The sequence below is a fragment of the Hydractinia symbiolongicarpus genome, chromosome 4 (assembly GCF_029227915.1).
Source record: "Hydractinia symbiolongicarpus strain clone_291-10 chromosome 4, HSymV2.1, whole genome shotgun sequence".
NCBI lineage: Eukaryota > Metazoa > Cnidaria > Hydrozoa > Anthoathecata > Hydractiniidae > Hydractinia > Hydractinia symbiolongicarpus.
This window is the reverse complement of record NC_079878.1, coordinates 27,323,621-27,343,895: the sequence shown is the minus strand read 5'-3', so window position 1 is coordinate 27,343,895 and position 20,275 is coordinate 27,323,621. Positions and strand designations below refer to the sequence as shown.

The following is a 20,275-nucleotide window of genomic DNA, read 5'->3' as shown; positions in this document are numbered from 1 at the left end:
ACGGTTAAGTACTTTACAAAATAAAACAAGTAAAAACAAGTTCAAACAAGTAAAATCGTGTCAACAGAAACAAATATTTTGAAGTCTGTGCAAGGCTCCTTTAATCAAGGTAATGAGAGATTTGGATTAACAGCTGGTAGACAATGTACATGTAATGCGTTATCTTCAGTTGCATTTACATTGATAAAAAGTCAAGGTACGTGGAATTATAGAGATATGGATTTTATTCTTGAATATGGTGACGCCATTTATAAAAGTTTGAATTGAATTGAAATTGATGGATATGTAGCAATGGATCAATTGCCACAACAATTTTCATTTAAAAACTACTCGCAATTTAAAGCCATTTTTCAAAATTATAGTGTTTATCCTGTTTATTTGAATAATCTGCATTTATATTTTTTGTTTGACGATACTCCTATAGATACTTCAGGTTTTCTATTTACATTAAGAGGTTTGACAATGTCAGTTACTTGGACAAGTAGACATTACTTTTTGTTTGATTCTCACAGTCATGACGTTAATGGGAAAATTTGTCCTGATGGATTTTCAGTTTTACTTAAATTTTCTTCTCGGAAATCTTTAGAAAGACATATTTTGGAAACTTATTTTAAGGACACAATTGGGGAATATGTATGTTTAGCAGTTCAATATGTGAAAATTGAAATGCAAAATGCTCCTAATTTTGATGCTAAATCTACTTACATGCTTGAAGCTGAAAATCTAAGGAAAAATTCTGAAATTGAAAAAGAAAAATGTCGAAAACGTAAACAGACAGAAACTGAAAAAGAAAAATGTCGAAAACGTCAACAGACAGAAACTCAAAAAAAAAATGTCGAAAACGTCAAAAGACAGAAACTCAAAAAGAAAAGTGTCGAAAACGTCAACAGACAGAAACTCAAAAAGAAAAAAGTAGAAAACGTAAACAGACTGAAACTGAAAAAGAAAAAAGTAGAAAACGTAAACAGACTAAAACTGAAAAAGAAAAAAGCAGAAAACGTAAACAGACTAAAACTGAAAAAGTAGAAAACGTAAACGTACTGAAATTGAAAATAAAAAATCTTGAGAACGCAAGGTATCCAAAAATTTGAATTCTCCAAGAGTATCTGTGTTTAAAAAAGCTATCACTAAGGGACTGTACTATATTTGTAAGTTGTAACCAACAAATTAATATTAGATCCAATCTAATTAGAAACATTGAATCGTTTAGAAAAAACCTTGATCTCTAAAAGAATTTTGTTTAAAAAGATAACAGTTATGCCTAAAGGTCAACAACCAAAAATAAGAGGTGCTGTGTGCAATATTCCAGTTCAAGCAGATGCTATTTCTAATGTTTTACCTAGACCTACTGAAGATGATGGCGTTGTGCTAGTCAAGTTAAAAAGAAAAATAGAGTTTAAAGGAGATATTTATTTTAAAAGTGTTCGCCCAAGTTTCGTTGAAATTGCATTAAACTATCTAAAGGAACATAATTCATTTTACTCTAATATTCTTATTGATCTAGATAATATTAATCGTGATCTTCTTTGTTTATCTGATATTGAAAGTATCGTAGAAAAAGATGAATTTGAAATAGCTGTCAAGTATGAAAACGATGAATATTTAGAAGGTAGCAATCCCTTAGATTTGGAACGAACGAATAGTGATGAAATGTGTGTTATTCCAAATATTTATAATGATTCACAAAATGTGCTGGATATCGCTCCAGGTCAAAATAAAGCCCCTCGATCTTTTTTCAATGACCAATTTTGTGAAGAACAAGCTTTCCCTTTTCTTTTACCAAAAGGTAGATTTGGTTATCAAGTAACAAGAGAAGTTTCACTGTCCCCTGTCAAATATTTCAATCAACGACTGCTTAATTATACTCAGAGGTTTTCCTCAAAAGGTGATTATGTCATTTTCGCTCATTATATTTTCAAACAACTTAATTTATTTAATCAGATTAATATAGCTATAACTAAAGTAAAGGGTAGTTTGAATGATGGTCAGCTAAATAACAATTTAAAGGAAACTGTTAGATCAATTGTATGTGAAGATAAAGGTTACTCTTTTATGAAAGCTGTGAAAGGTACTCCTGCATACTGGAAATTTTTTTTACATGATGTTCTTGCCATGGTAAAACAACTAGGACTACCAACATTTTTTCTAACATTGTCTTCTGCTGATTTGCGATGGAAAGAATTGATTTTGATTATATCTAGATTGCACGGAGTAAACTTAGATGAAAATAGTGAAATTGATTACTTTCAAAAATGTGAAATATTAAACAGCAATCCTGTGTTAGTTGCTAAACACTTTCAATATAGAGTGAGGACATTTTTTAAGGAAATTATTATTCACAAGAAAAGTCCTTTGGGCAGTGTTGTTCAGAGGATCACCACATGTTCATTGTTTTATTTGGGTAAAAAATGCTCCTCTGCTAACAAAAGAAACCAAAGAAGAGTATGTAAAATTCATTGATTCTATTGTACGAGTAGATTTACCTAATAAAGATATTGAGCCTGAGCTTCATTATTTAGTAAGCAAATATCAAACACATTGTCATTCACGATCTTGCCGAAAATACAGAAATATTCCATGTCGGTTTCGTTATGGCAGATTTTTTACTGATAGAACAATTTGTGCTGAGCCTCTCGATGATGAAATTCCAGAAAATGAAAAAATTGCAATGCTTTCTAAACGTCAAGCTATTTTGAAAGAGGTCAAGCATTATATTGATGAATATCTTGATCCCCACAAATCATCTTATAGAGAAACTTCCATAGCTGCTATTTTAGATGTATTAGGAATAGCAGAAGATGATTATTATTGGGCTCTTTCTATTTCTCAAGATTCTGATTTTGAAATGCATATTTTTAGACCTCAAAATTCTTGTTTTGTAAATAACTATTTTACAATTGGTTTACAAGCTTGGGAGGCAAATATTGATATACAACCAGTATTTAACTATTATAAGGCAGTTACCTATATGTGTTCTTATTTTTCTAAATGTGAGACTGAATCTTCTGTGGCAATGAAAAATGCTTCTAAAGAATCTGAAAATCTTTCTTATCAGGATCGGATGAAAAAATTGGCAATAGCTTTTTTGACAAATCGACAGTGTTCTTTGCAAGAAGCAGTCTATCAATTAATGCCTGGGCTTTGGCTTAGAAAAACAATTCCTGTTGTAACATTTGCTAACTCAAGCCTACCAGAAAAGAGATACAAAATTTGTAAATCAAGAGATGAATTGTCTCAACTTCCAGAAGATAGTACTGATGTTTTCAAAAGAACCAACTTAGACAGATATATGGAACCTCCGGATAAACATTTTAAAGGGGGAAAATTTTCTGTCTTAGACAAAATGTGTTATGCTGAATTTCTAGCATTTTATGTTCTTGAAACTAAACCTAAGGATTTTAACGATAGCCAACCTGAGGTGCTTGTTGATGATGATATAGAATCTCCTCTTTCTTATCCTAGATTAATTCCATTGATGAGATCCAAAGATAAAATGAGGTGTCGTTCAGTTAAAAAAATATTACGTTATCATACTCCAAATGCTAATTTGAATCCTGAAAAACATGCTCATCATTTATTGATGCTATTTTACCTATTTAGAAATGAACAGGAGCTTTGTGAAGAAAACAGCTTTTTAATGAAATTGAACCAACAAAATGTTTTGACAATAGTTAATGAAAACAGGGAGAAGTTTGAACCATTTGGTAACCTTGTTGAAGAGTCATTGATGCACTTTACTTCACACTAAAGATCAATTGATAGTTTTGCTGAACAAGAAAATGACGATTTACAAGAAAATGTAGTAAACGATTGCCTCAAATGAGTAAAACATGTGACATCATGCCTCAAATGTTGTCGCCCTGGTTGGGGTCACAACATAAAATAAAATGTCAAGTGCGTTAGAAAATTTTCCAACATATAATAAAGCAATGAGTTTCTTTAGAAATGCAATTAGTAAATTATATAGCGCTGTATCTGCACCGGTAGCAGCAACACGTGATGCACTCGCAGAAAGACTGCAGAGTGTACGAGACACTGTTTCTTTATCATACCACAATGCTAAGGAGAGGCCTGGTTGCGGTCAAGCCTTGAAAGCCACCGTTGAAGATGTAGATTTGGCTCTAGATAATGCAGCTCTCAATGGTTACATCGAGACTGTTAAGCTGTGTAAAGAGTGGGGTGCGACGAATTTTAATGGGGCCATGAAACTTGCAGCTCTCAATGGTCACATCGAGATTGTTAAGCTGTGCAAAGAGTGGGGTGCGACAACCTTTAATAGGGCTATAGAAAATGCAGCTGAAAATGGTCACATCGAGATTGTTAAGCTGTGCAAAGAGTGGGGTGCGACGAACATTAATTGGGCCATGAAAATTGCAGCTGCAAATGGTCACATTGAGATTGTTAAGCTGTGCAAAAAGGGGGGTGCAACGATCTTTAATAGGGCTCTAGAAAATGCAGCTGAAAATGGTCACATCGAGATTGTTAAGCTGTGTAAAGAGTGGGATGCGACAGATTTTAATTGGGCTATTATTAGTGCAGCTGAAAATGGTCACATCGAGATTGTTAAGCTGTGTAAAGAGTGGGGTGCGACAGATTTTAATTGGGCCATGAAACTTGCAGCTAAATATGGTCACATCGAGATTGTTAAGCTGTGTAAAGAGTGGGGTGCGACAGACTTTAATTCGGCTCTAGAAATTGCCGCTCTCAATGGTCACATTGAGATTGTTAATCTGTGTAAAGAGTGGGGTGCGACGCACTTTCATTGGGCTCTAGAAATTGCAGCTCTCAATGGTCACATCCAGATTGTTGTATTGCTGCGTGGTTTTGATGTAATTCATGATGAATTGCTGCGACATCATCACAAGCGTAATTTTTATGTAAAAATATGGAATGAGGTAATGCCAGTGGCGTGGCATCCGGATCGATATTGGAATTGGTGTTTAGATGAGGAAGAAAAGCGCGAGATATCTAAATTATGGAAGTAATATCCAGTATTTTGATCCTGGTTGAGGTTTAAAAATCTATAATAAAGAGATGCCTTTGCTATCTGCAGAACAATTTGATCTACGAAGAATCCTGGTCAATTTTACTATGATTACGACCTTGTGGAAGCCTATAATGGACTAGACGAGCATCCAAAATGACTTTGGTATACCAACCAAGACAAAAAGTAGTGAGGATCTTTTGTGACTGGAGACAGTCACAAAAAATAAACCACTGAAAATTGTTGCGGATAGCGACAAAAAAATAAAAAAAAAGTATTATAATAAATGTCAAGCAACGACCGAAGGCCTAAAATTACAGCGCTAGATTGGTACACACATTTTATAATGCTAACTTTTTTGAGAGAATTATTCGCAAAGAAAAGTGAGAAAGAAGAAGAAGAGTGCGAGAGGGCTATCAGCGCTTTATTAGAGAGAGCAATTGAAGAACTAGAAGAAACAAATGGACAAACTGCGACAAGAAGCTAAAGCCTTAGGTCTCAAAGGGTACTCGACGTTGAAGCGAATAGACCTTGTCGAAGCCATACGCAAGGTCAAGTACAAGGATGTTTCAACACAAACGCGCGGACCGTACTGCGAGCCTTGTGTTAAAATTGCATGGCAGAAAAATCTTGAACAATATTTGAGGAATCTCGCTCAGCGACGTGTCGTACATGATGGCGACTTGCTCATAGATCAAGATACGGGAGAAGTAATCGTCTAGTATGTTGACCAACATATTAGACTTTGTAAGCAGGTGGAGACTCTAAGTAGCGCTGGCATACTGCGCAGATTGCAGTTTTTTAAAAATTTCATCTTTAGCTTCTTCCCTGCCTTGTGCTAGCAACTCTGCGCGTTCATTATCGTTGATGGATTTCACAGCTTTTTTCGTTCGTTGTTGGATCTGCTCCTTGAGCACCATGTACCGCTGTTTTTCCTGCATTATCCATGTAAACTCGTAGTCTGAAATTACACCATCTTGGATCGCTCTGGAAATCTTATCGTATACAGTGTCTAGTTTTAATTCAGCTAGGAGTTTGATGCACTCATGTTTGTGCACCTTATACCGTATCCTTTTGGAAGCATTCTTCAAACCTACTTGGCCTATGCCCACTGCAAGAGCCGCGGCTTCAAGACCAATTGCTATGGGGGCTCCGAATCCGGTTGCAAGCGTGGCAATACCTGCTGCGGAGGTGATGACAGTAACAGCAATTATGCCATGATCAGCAAAGCGAAGCCCTATCCCCCACAGCTTGAACTTTTTGTAGAGTTTCTCTCTCTCTTTGATCTCAGACCGCAGGTACTGCTTGATTTCTTCGATCTTTTTTAGTCTGTAGACCTGACTTTCTTCAGGCTGCTCCTGCTCAGGCGCACTTGGCGGCAAAGTTGGGTAAAGCTTCATTGTATCAGCCATCATTTATTCTATGAGTAAATGCATCGTAATTCCGACGAAAGAAACATTTTTTCATGATGAAACTCATCAGTCAGCATGAACTCCAGCCTGTCTGTTGAGCCTTTCAAAGAAAGGTAGATTGGAGTGTCAAAACTCCATGTAAGCATGTCTCCCCATGCGTTTAACTCTTTAGTGGGAAGCAAAGCAAGAATTTTTGATTTCTTCCCATCCAGAAGGCAATCGTCTTCATCTAACTGAGGGCAAACGAGTCTCAATCTTTGGTACACGTCAGTTTTGTAGAAGCTGTCATAGTCATATAAAATTTTCTCAATTTCTCTACATCTGGATATGCCCAGATTTGTCGTGAATATGGTGCCGACCCCAATGCCCAATACAAGTTTAAGGCTCTCATGTCCTCGCTCACAAATGGTAGATGGTGGCCGCAAGTAGATGGTGATTGGGCCAAGTTTATCATGCCTACGGGCCAAGGCCTGACATCGGAAGGTCTGACGAAGCTTAGCGAGAGTATTCGTGTTTACGTGATTTTACTACTAGGGTCCCAAGCTAATGCCCAGGCATCCCTTATAGGTTTGGATGCTGACAATTTCACAGCGAGACAGATACTACTGCAGAAATTCGAAGCCATGGTACAACGTGAGGAGAACGTAGGCCACGATATCACCGAGTTTCAAAAGGTTTTGATTCAGCTAGGAGTTTGATGCACTCATGTTTGTGCACCTTATACCGTATCCTTTTGGAAGCATTCTTCAAACCTACTTGGCCTATGCCCACTGCAAGAGCCGCGGCTTCAAGACCAATTGCTATGGGGGCTCCGAATCCGGTTGCAAGCGTGGCAATACCTGCTGCGAAGGTGATGACAGTAACAGCAATTATGCCATGATCAGCATAGCGAAGCCCCATCCCCCAAAGCTTGAACTTTTTGTAGAGTTTTTCCCTCTCTTTGATCTCAGACCGCAGGTACTGCTCGATTTCTTCGATCTTTTTTAGTCTGTAGACCTGACTTTCTTCAGGCTGCTCCTGCTCAGGCGCACTTGGCGGCAAAGTTGGGTAAAGCTTCATTGTATCAGCCATCATTTATTCTATGAGTAAATGCATCGTAATTCCGACGAACGAAACATTTTTTTCATGATGATACTCATCAGTCAGCATGAACTCCAGTCTGTCTGTTAAGCCTTTCAAAGGAAGGTAGATTGGAGTGTCAAAACTTCATGTAAGCATGTCTCCCCATGCGTTTAACTCTTTAGTGGGAAGCAAAGCAAGAATTTTTGATTTCTTCCCATCCAGCAGGCAATCGTCTTCATCTAACTGAGGGCAAACGAGTCTCAATCTTTGGTACACGTCAGTTTTGTAGAAGCTGTCATAGTCATATAAAATTTTCTCAATTTCTCTACATCTGGATATGCCCAGATTTGTCGTGAATATGGTGCCGACCCCAATGCCCAATACAAGTTTAAGGCTCTCATGTCCTCGCTCACAAATAGTAGATGGTGGCCGCAAGTAGATGGTGATTGGGCCAAGTTTATCATGCCTACGGGCCAAGGCCTGACATCGGAAGGTCTGACGAAGCTTAGCGAGAGTATTCGTGTTTACGTGATTTTACTACTAGGGTCCCAAGATGATGCCAAGGCATCCCTTATATGTTTGGATGCTGACAATTTCACAGCGAGACAGATACTACTGCAGAAATTCGAAGCCATGGTACAACGTGAGGAGAACGTAGGCCACGATATCACCGAGTTTCAAAAGGTGCTTCAATATGCCAGGACCCCAGTGAATTTTGCCGTGATGCACTACGTGTACATGCTACCCTCCGATATGAACCTGCGTATTGGTAAAATTGTTGGGTATAACAACAACCTCTTGATTGCGCCGGCGAGTGCGATGCTAGACCTAAACAACAAACCCACACAGTTTTTAAAACGAGTCAGACCTGGGCAAGAAATATCGAGGGGTGCCCTAAAATCTGAAAAGATGCCTCAGTTAGGAGATGGAAACTCTCACGAGGACAGCAAGGCCACCTTGGTTACTGCGGGAGTATTATCAATCCTAATGTACATTTGGTTGAAGAAATATTAATGCTCCGCAGGAGCACCAATATTTACGATAGTTTGCCACCAACGTAGACCACAACAGAAGCGACGGCAGCAGCGATTGCCATGTAAAGGTGTTTGGCTGCGTATTCAACAACTTTTGCGGCCACTCTAAAAAAGAACGAGACAACCGTGCCAATAATCCCTGGTAGCGCCTTACCTGCCTTACCTGCCAGGTATTTCAAAAATTTCCCAAGCCTTTCCAGCTGTTTTTGCAAAAAGCCCTTCCCTGCGGCACTTCCTCCTGCGCCTGTTGCGGAACCTCCACCACCTGTAACTGCGAGTACGATGGTGGAAATCAGTAGACCAACAGCCGCCACGATGCTAGCTATGGCAACCCCTTGCTGCTTAAACAAGATTCTAAGCTTTTCAGCCAGCGATTTATCGCTTTCTGTGATTTTCATCAGCGTTTCCTTAACCCTATTCGGTCCGGGGTTTTTCGAACATACTATGACCGGGGCGCCCCTCAATAACTTTTCATAGGATTGTTCAAATTGAATCAAACTTGGCACACTTATAGCACGTCATAAAAGGAACAAAATGGCGGCAATAAATTTTTGCTTGCGTCAGCACATTTTCTGTGACGTCATCAGAAGCTTGAAAATTGTTAAAAATGCCACTATCTGCTTAAAATATAATTACCTTTGTTCTAGAGCGAATTTTTACATTCTGTTTGAAGTTTCTGAAAGCTAAATAAAATGTTTCTAACATATCTTCCGGTTTTTACATGGATCGAATAAAAAATTGCCAAAAATTGACCGAAAATCCGTTTTTTCCCGATTTTCGGGTAAAATCCGAAAAATCGGGAAATCGGATTAGTCATGTGTCAAAATTATTCAAAATGATTCTTCTTGACGAAACAAAGTTGTCTTGCAAGTTTCAAGTTCTAAGGATAATCCTAACAGGAGTTATTATATTTTCCCCATTGTAAGGATTTCATAGAGATTTTAGGGGTAGTTTCGAGTAATGGCCAATATCAAAGCCTCTGAATGATATGGGACCTAAAAATTTAGCATGCAGGTGTCTAATAGATAAATGTTGAAACTCAGTAAGTATCATAGCCATATAAGAAAGCAATCAGGAGTTATTAAAAAAAAACCGTCAGGGGGGGGCGGAATCCGCCCCCCCCCCCCCCGGACCGAATAGGGTTAATTGCTTTCAGTTGGCTCTGAGTGTCAGATGATAGTAAACCGTGTGCTTCTCGTACTGCTTCCTTTTGATCTTGGAGTCGTTCTAGATCTTCCCTAGTCTTACCAAGGTCTTCGTTCCAGATATTTTGCTGTTCTACTCCAGGTGTAGCTTTCTTCGTCTCAAGCCTTTTTACCTTGGCTTCTGCTTTGGCGATCTCGCTGTCATAGAAGACCATCTTGCTTTTCAAGTGCTTCAGGTTACTCTTTAGCGTTTGAAGCTCGAGGTTGAGCCCTCTTCTTTCACGCTCTGTGAAGCTGGCGCCAAAAGGAGTCTCTTCTATCAGGCTCTCCGTTTCATCAAGGACGTTCTCGAGCAGCGGCATCATTTCAATATCATCGGCCTTCTGATAAACATGAACAATCTCGTTAAGGAGTTTCTGAGCCATTGCTTTACTGCCTTTGTTTGGTGTAGTATAGTCGGTAAACCCTAATTCTCGCAAGCGATTTGTACCTAACCTCCTCTTTAACTCGGCAACGCTCCTCAATTCACCATTCCTTTTAGTGATCTCTATGCCATCGGAAAGAAGCTGGTTTCCTTGTGCCTCAGACTCGTTATAAAATCTCACGATTGGCTGCCCCAGCTCCTCGCCAAGGTGTTCGTAAAGATCGTCGACCCTTGATTTTAGTAGCTCTTCCCTCTGTCTTGTCGTGGTGTCTCGTGCTGAGCCGGATTGTTCCTGATCTTGCTGCTGATCTGGCGTTATCGTGGAGCTGGAATCAGGCCTACTGAAATCCTCGTCTGGAATTTTTTCCTCTGACGTAAAGTCGTCTCCTTCGTATATTGGATTAATCGGCATTTATTTGAAACGAAAATCAGCTAATAATAAAGCATGAGTATATTCGGAACTAAGCTCGATCCCTACGCGGAGATTAAAACAATGATGGCTATGAAAGGCAAGAAGCAGCGTGTAAAAGTAAGTCATGTCCCTAGTACGATTAATCAGAACGAGGACTTATATGTGGACATCCCCAACATGGGGCTGAACGATGTAATTTTTCCATCTAGTATCAAACTCCTCTTTGATCTTGAATTAACGGGAACAAACACGAAGCGCACTATCGTCAGCAATATAGGTAAGTCCTTGGTGCAAAATCTTCGTATCAATTTGAAGGGTAACGAGGTGCGAAATATTAGCGACTACAGGGTGCTCGCTACCTAGAAGGACCTATGGTTGCCCAAGTTTCATCGGGAAAACAACTTGATCCTAGAGGGGATGAATCCCAACGACGGTACAATACGCGCCCTACAGGTAAAAGCGACTGATCATGTAGGCACGGATGAGGAAAAAGCGATCGTCGCAGCCTACGGTAGCACCTTTTGCGTGCCCTTGGGGACAATGTTTGAATTAACACGAGACTTGCCCTTCTACCAGGCAGGCTTACACGATAGGCTGCAATTCGTTATACATTTTGCATCGTACCGTGACGTTATCAAAGATGGAGGTACGGCAGCTGTTGGAAATACCGCAGCTAAACCACCGGATGCCGCGTATAAGATCACTAATATCGCACTAGAGTTTGACAAGATTAATAACGAGGGTCTCGCGAGCGCTATGATGTCACAGTATAATCGTTTTGCGCTACACTATGAAAGGGTTCTCCGTAGTAAGGTTGTCACAATGAAAAAGGCTGACACAAGTTACAATTTGCAAATTGATACGCCTGCAAAAAGTTTGAAAGGCGTTTTACTGCTCTTTGTAGACCCTGGAAAAGTGAAGGCTTACTCGGGCGCTAACGAGGTTTTTTATAACCCAAAGATCGAAAAAATCTCGATAACTGTCGAGGGTGAGCCTAATAAGCTCTACACGCACGCGATGCTCCCGAAGGATCACCTCGAGCAGATCGTAAACTTATTCGGTAGCCACGATTCTTGGGTAACGATTGGGCAGTTCATGACTGAGCGTTATGCGCTGTTCATTGACTTTCGCAGTAGTCCGGACCATACCCTAAAGGGTTCTGGCAGACCTATTCAAAGATTAAGCGACGGTGTAACCCTGTATATGACGAAAAAAGCTGACGGGACCAGTGATATTAAATGCTACGTTTTCCTACTTCAGGATGCTCAGCTGAACATCTTAGACGGCCATTATCACTCTGTGGAATACTGAAAATAAATGGCAACTATCGGTGTTCTTGTGGCTGGTGCTGCGATTAATGCATTAGCCTTTAATGGATCAAATTTCCTGTTCAGGCCATGGCGAAGAGGAACGGAAACGACATGATAAAGCAATTGAACAACTTCAAGCAGCTCAAACACAATGGGTACGTGACAGGCAGGCAAAGATCGATTGGTATAACCATCAACGAGAGCTGAAAAGGCAAGCTGGAGAGAGCTTGAAGGAGCTCGATGAAGGTATGAGAGACTATTACATCGAAACGATCGAGAAGGCTCCTAAGTTATCCGACTTCTACACGCCCAGCAAACAGCAACAAGACGGCGAGCTGACGTTTATCGTTGGATCCTTAGCCCCCCTTGGTTTTGCAGCGTACAAGTTCACCTAGCGTCTCCACAGGAGTTAAAATGTTTTCGACATGTAATAAACATGTCGAATATTCCCACAGAGAAGGAAAAATTGAGCAGTATTTACTATGAGCCAACACATCTCTGGATCGTAAACGAAGCCATTGAAAAACTTGTTGAACTTAGTGGTTTGTCTATGAAAAAGGTCAAAATCTACCTTGCCCACCAGGCCTTCTGGCAGGTTCTCATTTCAGAGCCAAAGGTGGTAAAACATCCTCATTACACCGTAACCGTTCCAAATGCAGTACATCAATTTGATTTGCTTAGCATGCCTCATGATCGCCTGTATGGCTCGAAATACAAATACATTCTTACTGAAATTGACATTGCCAGCAGGTTCAAAGTGGCGAGACCCCTGCGAACGAAAAAGGCTGCAGAAGTGGCCAAAATGATCGAGGACATTTACAAGGCCAGACCCTTGACGTGGCCCGAGGCTGTCATGATAGATGCAGGAACCGAGTTCCTTGCAGACGTTACAAAGACCTTTCAAAAACATGACGTCAAGATCGACAGGACGGTGACAAAGTACCATCATCACCACACTGCCTTTGTAGAAAACTTCAACAAGCAGCTCGCGAGACGTCTCTTCAAGGCTCAAGATGCTCAAGAGCTCAACGAAGAGGGTAAGGTCTCGACGATATGGGTCAAGCAACTCTACAAAATTGTCGATCAGATGAACAAAACAAAAACCGCTGGAATCAAGATGAAACCTATCGATGCAGTCAAACTCGACGAGGTTCCACAAAAAGCAAGCTACAAGCCTGACAAGAAGCCTCTGGCAGAAGATGGTCTCTACCGATATTTGATGCAGCCTGGTGTAGAGCATGGAGATCAGAGAAGACGTGCAACTGACATGATTTGGTCGAAAAAAACGTTCCGTTTTGACCGCATCGTCAACGAACCAAACAACCGAACGATGTACTACCTTGCATATGGTCCAGAGCGTGTGTTTGTGAAAGAAGAGCTTTTGCGGGTTCCTGAAGACACGAAGCTGCCTCCTGACTCGGTTAAAAAATGGTAAATTTCACGAGCCCGAGGGCCATTTCACCGGTTCCCCCGGTACGGGGGAACAGTTGATACCCATAAGCGTGGTTAATGTGAACCCGTGGCTCACATAAGAGGAAGCAATAAAGGCCTGGCTCTGTCAGTAGCATCGTGTCTGAATGAAGAGGGTCGATATCGACCCCCTTGTCTTCTGCGGTACTTTTAACCTCCCAGGCCCGCTTTACATGCTTCTCCGGTACATGTGCCTGGATAGCTTTTCTACCATTATGATTATCGTTATAGCCGACAGCTCTCCACACGTGTTTGGCTACGAGGCATTGGCCTCTTTCCTTAATGTATAAAAAACGAACTTTGCTGCCTTCGAAAAAATTACTGACCAAGGACATCTTTCTTATACACGCCAAGGCTCAACGAGGAATCTAGTAGAGCCAAGTTTTGCTCGAAATTATCCCATACCTTCACCAAAGACTTGCAGACCATCGTGTAAAGTAGCGACAGTCTCTCTTCAAACCTTTTAACAGCCTGAATGTAATGGCGCCTGTAGCGTTTGTGGAACGAACTAAGCAAAACTGGAAAGAGGCTCAACCCACTGTCCACAAGTACGTGAGAAATAACTAGCCTACATAACCTCCCGTTCCCATCTTCGAATGGATGGATATTAATCAAGTCTATAAACAACCTCGCCGCGTTCCATATCGGATCGTCAGTCTCTGTAGAGTAGTATCGATCCAGGGCGTCTGTCACTAACCTTGGAATTGCAGAAACAGGGGCAAATTCGTGAAAAACAGCGAATACCTTAGTCGTCGCTCTTGTGTTTTTCTCCGCGCATCATGATCACATGGACAGTCTGGATTTTGTCAGGCGTGAGGCGCCCGCAGCACTTCATCCATTTCAGAGCGCGCATAAAGTTTATCATCTGCCTTTTGAAACTTTTCGTCTTGTCGTGTGCGTCCTCAGGATCTTGCATCAGGTTCCAGGCCTCAGATGCTGAAAAGCCATGGATATTTTTTGCATAACTCTTCAATATCCCGAGTCGTGTTTACCAGTTTGGTGTCATCGTCATTCACTGCATCTATCAGTCTGTCATGGGCTCTCAAAAGAGCTTGATACACAGCCTTAATTACGCTCTCATTATCCATCTTTTATTATATGTAAAACTGTATCTGGCTGAGGGTGGACAGATCTGTCCTAGAGAGGTTAGTAATAGCGTCGCCAAGCCGTATTTTGTACCTGCTCCTGCGAAGCCCGTCTAGGCGATCTTGTAACTTCTAGAATGCTCCAGTCTTACGTACAGGCTTGCATGCTTGGACTTTTTCAATTCAGTCTTGATGGTCTCCCAGTCGTTGATTATATTTGTCTCTTTGTCTACCATTTTTATGTCGCTCCTTTCCGAGGGGTACCACATGAATAGCTGCTTTTTTGCCTTCGAAGGTTCTTCGGAATGGCCGTGTAGCTTTGAGTGAGTAACCAGAGACTGTGTTTGGGATGTCTACCGCTGATGGCAAGCTCAAGCAGGGATTGACGTTTTTTGTCGAGACTCTCGTCAGCTATCATATCGTCAATGATGAAAAGCGTCTCTTCGCCCGCAAGCAACGACGACAGTTTTTGGATCCACTCGAACAGCTGCTCCTTGGGCTCCACCAAGGACACATAGTCATCTTTCCACATCGAGGACCTCTCAAGATAGGTCTTGTTCCAGCGAATTGTAGGGCAGAGAATTACAATGTTGTCGAAATGATGCCTGTACTCGTTCTCAAGTAAATCCAGGACACGCTGCGTCTTGCCGCAACTTGTAGGCCCGGTGAAGATTGTCGTATGCGGGTCTTTAATAAGAGTCATATTTATTCAAGGCTAGACTTTCGGAGGCATTAGGGAACGTTTATACCACTGATGTTTTATCGCGTAATCGTCGAATATTATCGCTCCTGTCATATAGCCAGCGAGCTTCAAGCCGTCCGACATGTCCATCTTAGCCCCCGGTCTAGAAACTCCCAGAACTTGTTTCCCGCCTAGCGCCAAGAGAATAGTATAGGACACTAGTCTACCAGCTTCCCACAAGGAATCAACTATTTCTTTCTCATACTCTTTGGTGCTCATTTATTAAGGTTTATCGCATGTGAAAAATGTCAATTTCCGAAGGCTTTTGCTGCTGAGACGGCCCTTCCGCTGACACGCGTACTCCTGCGGCGACGCTAGGCTTCTTACGTATATAATAAACTGCCACGCAAACGGCAAGAACGGCAATACCTCCAGCGCCATAGAGATATGCACTGAACTTGTGAGGACCTGCGACAGGTTCCTGACCCTCTTGCGAAGTACTTGCTGAGGTACTTGAATTCTCACTTGTCTCGACCTGAGCAGGTACTTGCTTCAACTTGGCCTTGTTCTTGCGGTTCCATTCAGCAAGTCTCTTGCCAGCAGCAACACGACCCTCATTCTTCTTGGTTATGACTTGGTTAGATTCACTCATTTATTTGTAAGTCGTGAGACGTACAAAAATCTTTTTTTACATCAAGACGGCTTCTGCTCTGCGAAACTTGGTTCTATTTCATCCGGAAAATCTTTTCGCAGTTTGATTTGCGCTTGACGCTCCTCGGCAATTTCGCTGAATTTTTTCCAGTTCAGATGGTTGAAAACTCTGCAAAACAGAGAGACGGGAGCGAGCCACAGCCCGCACTTTTCATACATGTATGACCCTGCAACGTCCATCGGAGAGTTCCCTGTGAACGATGGCAATTTCTCCGTTACATTATCAATCAACTCTGAAGTCGAGTTTTAAATCAGAAAGTTTGCGTTTATGTCGCTCATCATGGTCTGAAAATTGTCAACACCTGACATTTTCGACAGCATGTCTTTTGCTGCTGATTTTTGCGCTTGTGCCTCGAGCTTCTTCAAGAGGTTGTCAAGTTGTTTCTATGTCGCTTTATCCAGCAACTCAGGCGTCCACTGCTTTTTTCACAGAGAGTTGACGACACTCAAGTTTTGCTTGACTTTTTCCCGCTTTCTCATTGCTGGTGACGGTGTGTCTAAGACGTCTAAAATTTCATTCAGTTCTGACATAACTTTTATTAGAGAGGAAAACTTGCAGTAGACGTACAAAAAACTTACGTACAACATTACCAACAAGAGTTCAAGTATCATTTTTTTTAATGCATTTCCGTGATCAAGACCATGCTGAATGCAAACGTTTGTAACAGACAATTTTGACATTTTGAAAACACTGAGACGTGTGAGATGCAAATAAATTTTTGAAGCATCCCGCGAGACTCAAAACAGTTTAACATGGTCGGGATGCCACACTCTGGTGAGAAATTCTTGCTTGCAAACCAATCCAGGACTGCTTCCATGTGCAAAGGTGAACCCACCTTGAGCTTGAAGTCGCTTGTCATCATCAACACTCAGCACAATTTTGTTCAGCTTTTCGGTAAAAATCTCGTGTTTTCGACTGGTAAATCTCAGTTGCGTGCGATACAAATTTTGACAGGTCTGCAGGCTGTTCAAATAGTCTGCGAACGTGATCTGTTTCTTGACGACACACTTTTTTGTACCTTTTGCCTTCTTTTGCACGTATCCTTCGAGTGTCTTGTACGCATACATTTTTGACCTCAATGCAACAAATTCGATCATGATTTTGCCACCAAGTTCATCCTTCATTAAGCACAATTTTTTCTTGTTTTTGCCAATAGGCAAGGGACGTTTGTCTTCGGGACTGTAATTCGATGTGTCAAACCTTGATTCAACGTCACCTGCGATATCTTTATAGACATCGTCTGTTTTGATGTGGTAGACGAAACTATCTGTGTCCATGTAGCAAAGCTCTGCGCTTGCACCAAACTTCGGCTTGATATAGTCATAGTGAAACTCATACATCGTGAGTTTGCTCAAGTCCAAGATGGAGAGGCCGAGGTAGACAGGTTTGTTCATGACGACCTTCACTTTGTTCATTTCCATTGCCACAAATTTCTTGTCAAATCTTGATGTGCTGTGATAGTTTGGAGCTGATGCGAGCTTCTTGCGCCTCCATTCCGTTGTCACCAGTTTGATATCACGGTGCTTGCGAACGTTCTCCATGGTCTTGCCAAAGACGCTATTATTCATCAGCTTAAAAAAGTCTTTCTCAAAGTCTTTTTTGGCATCCTTTCGCAGCTTTGTGTTCATGTCAATGTAGGGTTTCAGCCAAGCACTTTGCTTGAACTCAATGACTCGGTGCACCTTGGTGAGAACCAATCCATGCTGCAGTGCCTGCTGCAATTTGCGAATGTGCAGCACGTATTTTTTCTTGTCAAACACATTGCACGTCAACTTTTCACAGTCGTTGTTCAGACGCATCTTTTCAGGCAAGAATGGAAGGTCGTTGTGGAGTTTGTGCAGCTTTTTCGGGTAGTGGACATCCACTTCAAGAAAATAGCCATCGTCTCCATTTTTATAATTTTCTATAAAAGCTTGAGTAAAATTTTCAAGGTCTTCACGCCACTTAAATCCGTGTGTTGGCAGCTTTTGTGACATGGCACCTCCGTACAGATTGTTGGCATCGATGTACAGCAGATACGAGATCAACAGGTTGACATCAAACAATTCCCCCATGTACGGATTGTTCGCCTTAGCATGGCGCTTGATTGCTTGGCAAATACCACCCCCGAGCCCCTTTTCAACCATCAGTAGCATGTCGATGTCTGAGAGAAGCTCGAGCACCTGACCCGTCACTTTTAGAGCTGCTTGCCATGCGAGGCCTGGAGCAGTGTAAAAATACGCTGGATCAAGCTCGTAGATGTTTTGACAAGTGTCTTGAAAATTTTCAAAAACGTCTGCTAAAAGAAGCGTGTCGCTCATCACGTAGAGATCGTGGTACTCCCCAAGGTTTTTGATGTTGAAAGCCTTCCACACCTTTTGAGCATGCTTGTAGTCGTTTTCGGTGATGTTTTCAAGGTTCAAGCTGCTGTAAAATTGTGCTTTTGGAGGAGGTGCTGTCTCTTCAAAACGCTCCCACGCATCCATGTATTCGTAGGGGTAAACACCCTTACACAGCAAAAGTCTAAAGTGCTCGTCATTGCCCTTTGCATGCTTGAATGTGTTGGAAAATTTCTTCTTCATGGAATGCTCATTCAGTTCCACCGTCTTGTAAGAGCAGTAACGGGTTTGGCACTTGAATTGCGCCTTGTACTCTGAGTCAGTCTCGATGAGTTCCATGTTTGATTTGCAGTCGTTGCAGCTGACACTGTTGGTTCCAGCTAAATTATCTACAAGGCTTGACAATGAGCTTTGCATAAACCTGCAGCTGTCGATAAACTTGATTTTGCAGGTCGTGCTGATTTTCTCTTCTTTCATTTGGTTGGTTTTCTTGTTCTTTTTCATCTGCTTCAGCGGTTCGCCGTCTTTTCCTTGAAATGTGACGGATTGCTTGATGGAGAAGCTGATGTATTTTTCGCTGTTTTCACCCAGACATTCAAACTCGTGGCTTTTGAATTCCCTGGCCAGTTGCTTGATGATGATGTGATCGTCATACCGTGAGCGATTGTGCATGACCACCGGAATGTCGTTGGGGATGCGATATTTTAGGTTGCACGAACTGTGTGCAGCTCCTCGATACTGACCAGTGTAGTGACAGTGATCTCGAACTTGGCGCATTGTGATGTCTTTGTTGTTCTTCTTGAAAAACCCATTGTAAATGAAGCATCTTTTTGCAGACTTGTGGGCTTCTTTCTCTTCGTGTGTCAACGGGATCATCTTCTTCTGTGGATGTCTGATAGCTCTATTGACTTGATCTCTCAGTCCCTTACAAAACCTTTCCATGCAGTCTTTTCCACGACAGCAGTCGGATGATTCTTCAACTTCTCCATGTGCAAATTTAGTTATGAAGGCATATCCTGAAGCCACATGCTTGCTGACGTCTCTGGTGTGTGATTTTTCAGGGTCTCCATCACAACCTTGAACAGGTTCCAAGATACATTCTGTGTCTGCATAGATGACAAATGGCATTCTAAGCGACTTTTGCCCATCTTCGTGATTGAGGACTGTTCCTTCTTTAGGCATGACAATCTCGCAAAAATCATGGTCCATGCACACTTTCATGTGATTGTCTCGTGTCTCTTGACTGCGGAATCCGTGCATGCAGTTTCGACAGTAGTGATCACCTCGATGTCTAGATGATAAACCGCGCATGAGCGCAGGGTATCTTTTAATGGCAACGTAGTGCTTTTTATTCCCTTCTTGAATGATTAAAACATCTGCCACCTTTTCACGTGTCGTGTTGTGTTTTGAAACATATGCCTGCCTGACCTGAAAATCTTCTTCAGAAAAGTAGACATTCAACGCCACGTTGGGGTTTTGCCCTTCAAACTTTTTCCAGTGTGTGTTGGGAGTTGGGTACTCGATGCCACTCCAATTGTACTGTTCAACAAACGGTCCGAGCTTCGAGATGCGTTGAGGATCGTTTTTGATTTCGTTGTGGTGCATAATTGTCAATAGCTGTCATAATTCTTCCATAATTGTGACAGCTTCACTTCATATTGGTTTTGTGAACTTGTCGGAAGGATTTTCCTTGTGCACAAACTCCACCACGAGATTCAGTAGAATCTTCCAATTCTGTCTAGTGTTTTGCAAGTCTGTGATGACTTTCTCCACATGTTGTTTCTGTTGATCCAGGTACTGTTCAATACTCACCAGTTGACCTTCTGGTGTTTCTTCACTTCGGAAATGTCGATAATTACCATCAAATCCACCTTCCCTTTCAACAGCACTGTGATCCACTTCTTCCACTTGTTCTTCTTCCACAGCAGCGTCTTCAACGGTGGCTTTCAAGGCTTGACCGTAACCAAGCCTCTCCTTAGCATTGTGGTATAATAAAGAAACAGTGTCTCGTACACTCTGCAGTCTCTTTGCGAGTGCATCACGTGTTGCTGCCACTGGTGCAGATACAGCGCTATATAATTTACTAATTGCATTTCTAAAGAAACTCATTGCTTTATTATATGTTGGAAAATTTTCTAACGCACTTGACATTTTATTTTATGTTGTGACCCCAACCAGGGTGACAACATTTGAGGCATGATGTCACATGTTTTACTCATTTGAGG

General features: G+C 41.5%; 1 protein-coding gene across 1 annotated transcript; it reads right to left on the bottom strand.

Annotated features, from left to right (window-relative positions):
• Positions 1-16,469: 16,469 nt before the first annotated feature.
• On the bottom strand, positions 16,470-19,655 carry LOC130642402 (uncharacterized). Its single transcript, XM_057449489.1, has one exon. It carries the CDS (start codon positions 19,653-19,655, stop codon positions 16,470-16,472), a length of 3,186 nt encoding a protein of 1,061 aa, XP_057305472.1.
• Positions 19,656-20,275: the final 620 nt, after the last annotated feature.

Bases quoted from the DNA above. Each gene is read 5' to 3' on its own strand.
- LOC130642402 (XM_057449489.1), bottom strand. From the start codon at position 19,655: ATGCACCACAACGAAATCAAAAACGATCCTCAACGCATCTCGAAGCTC.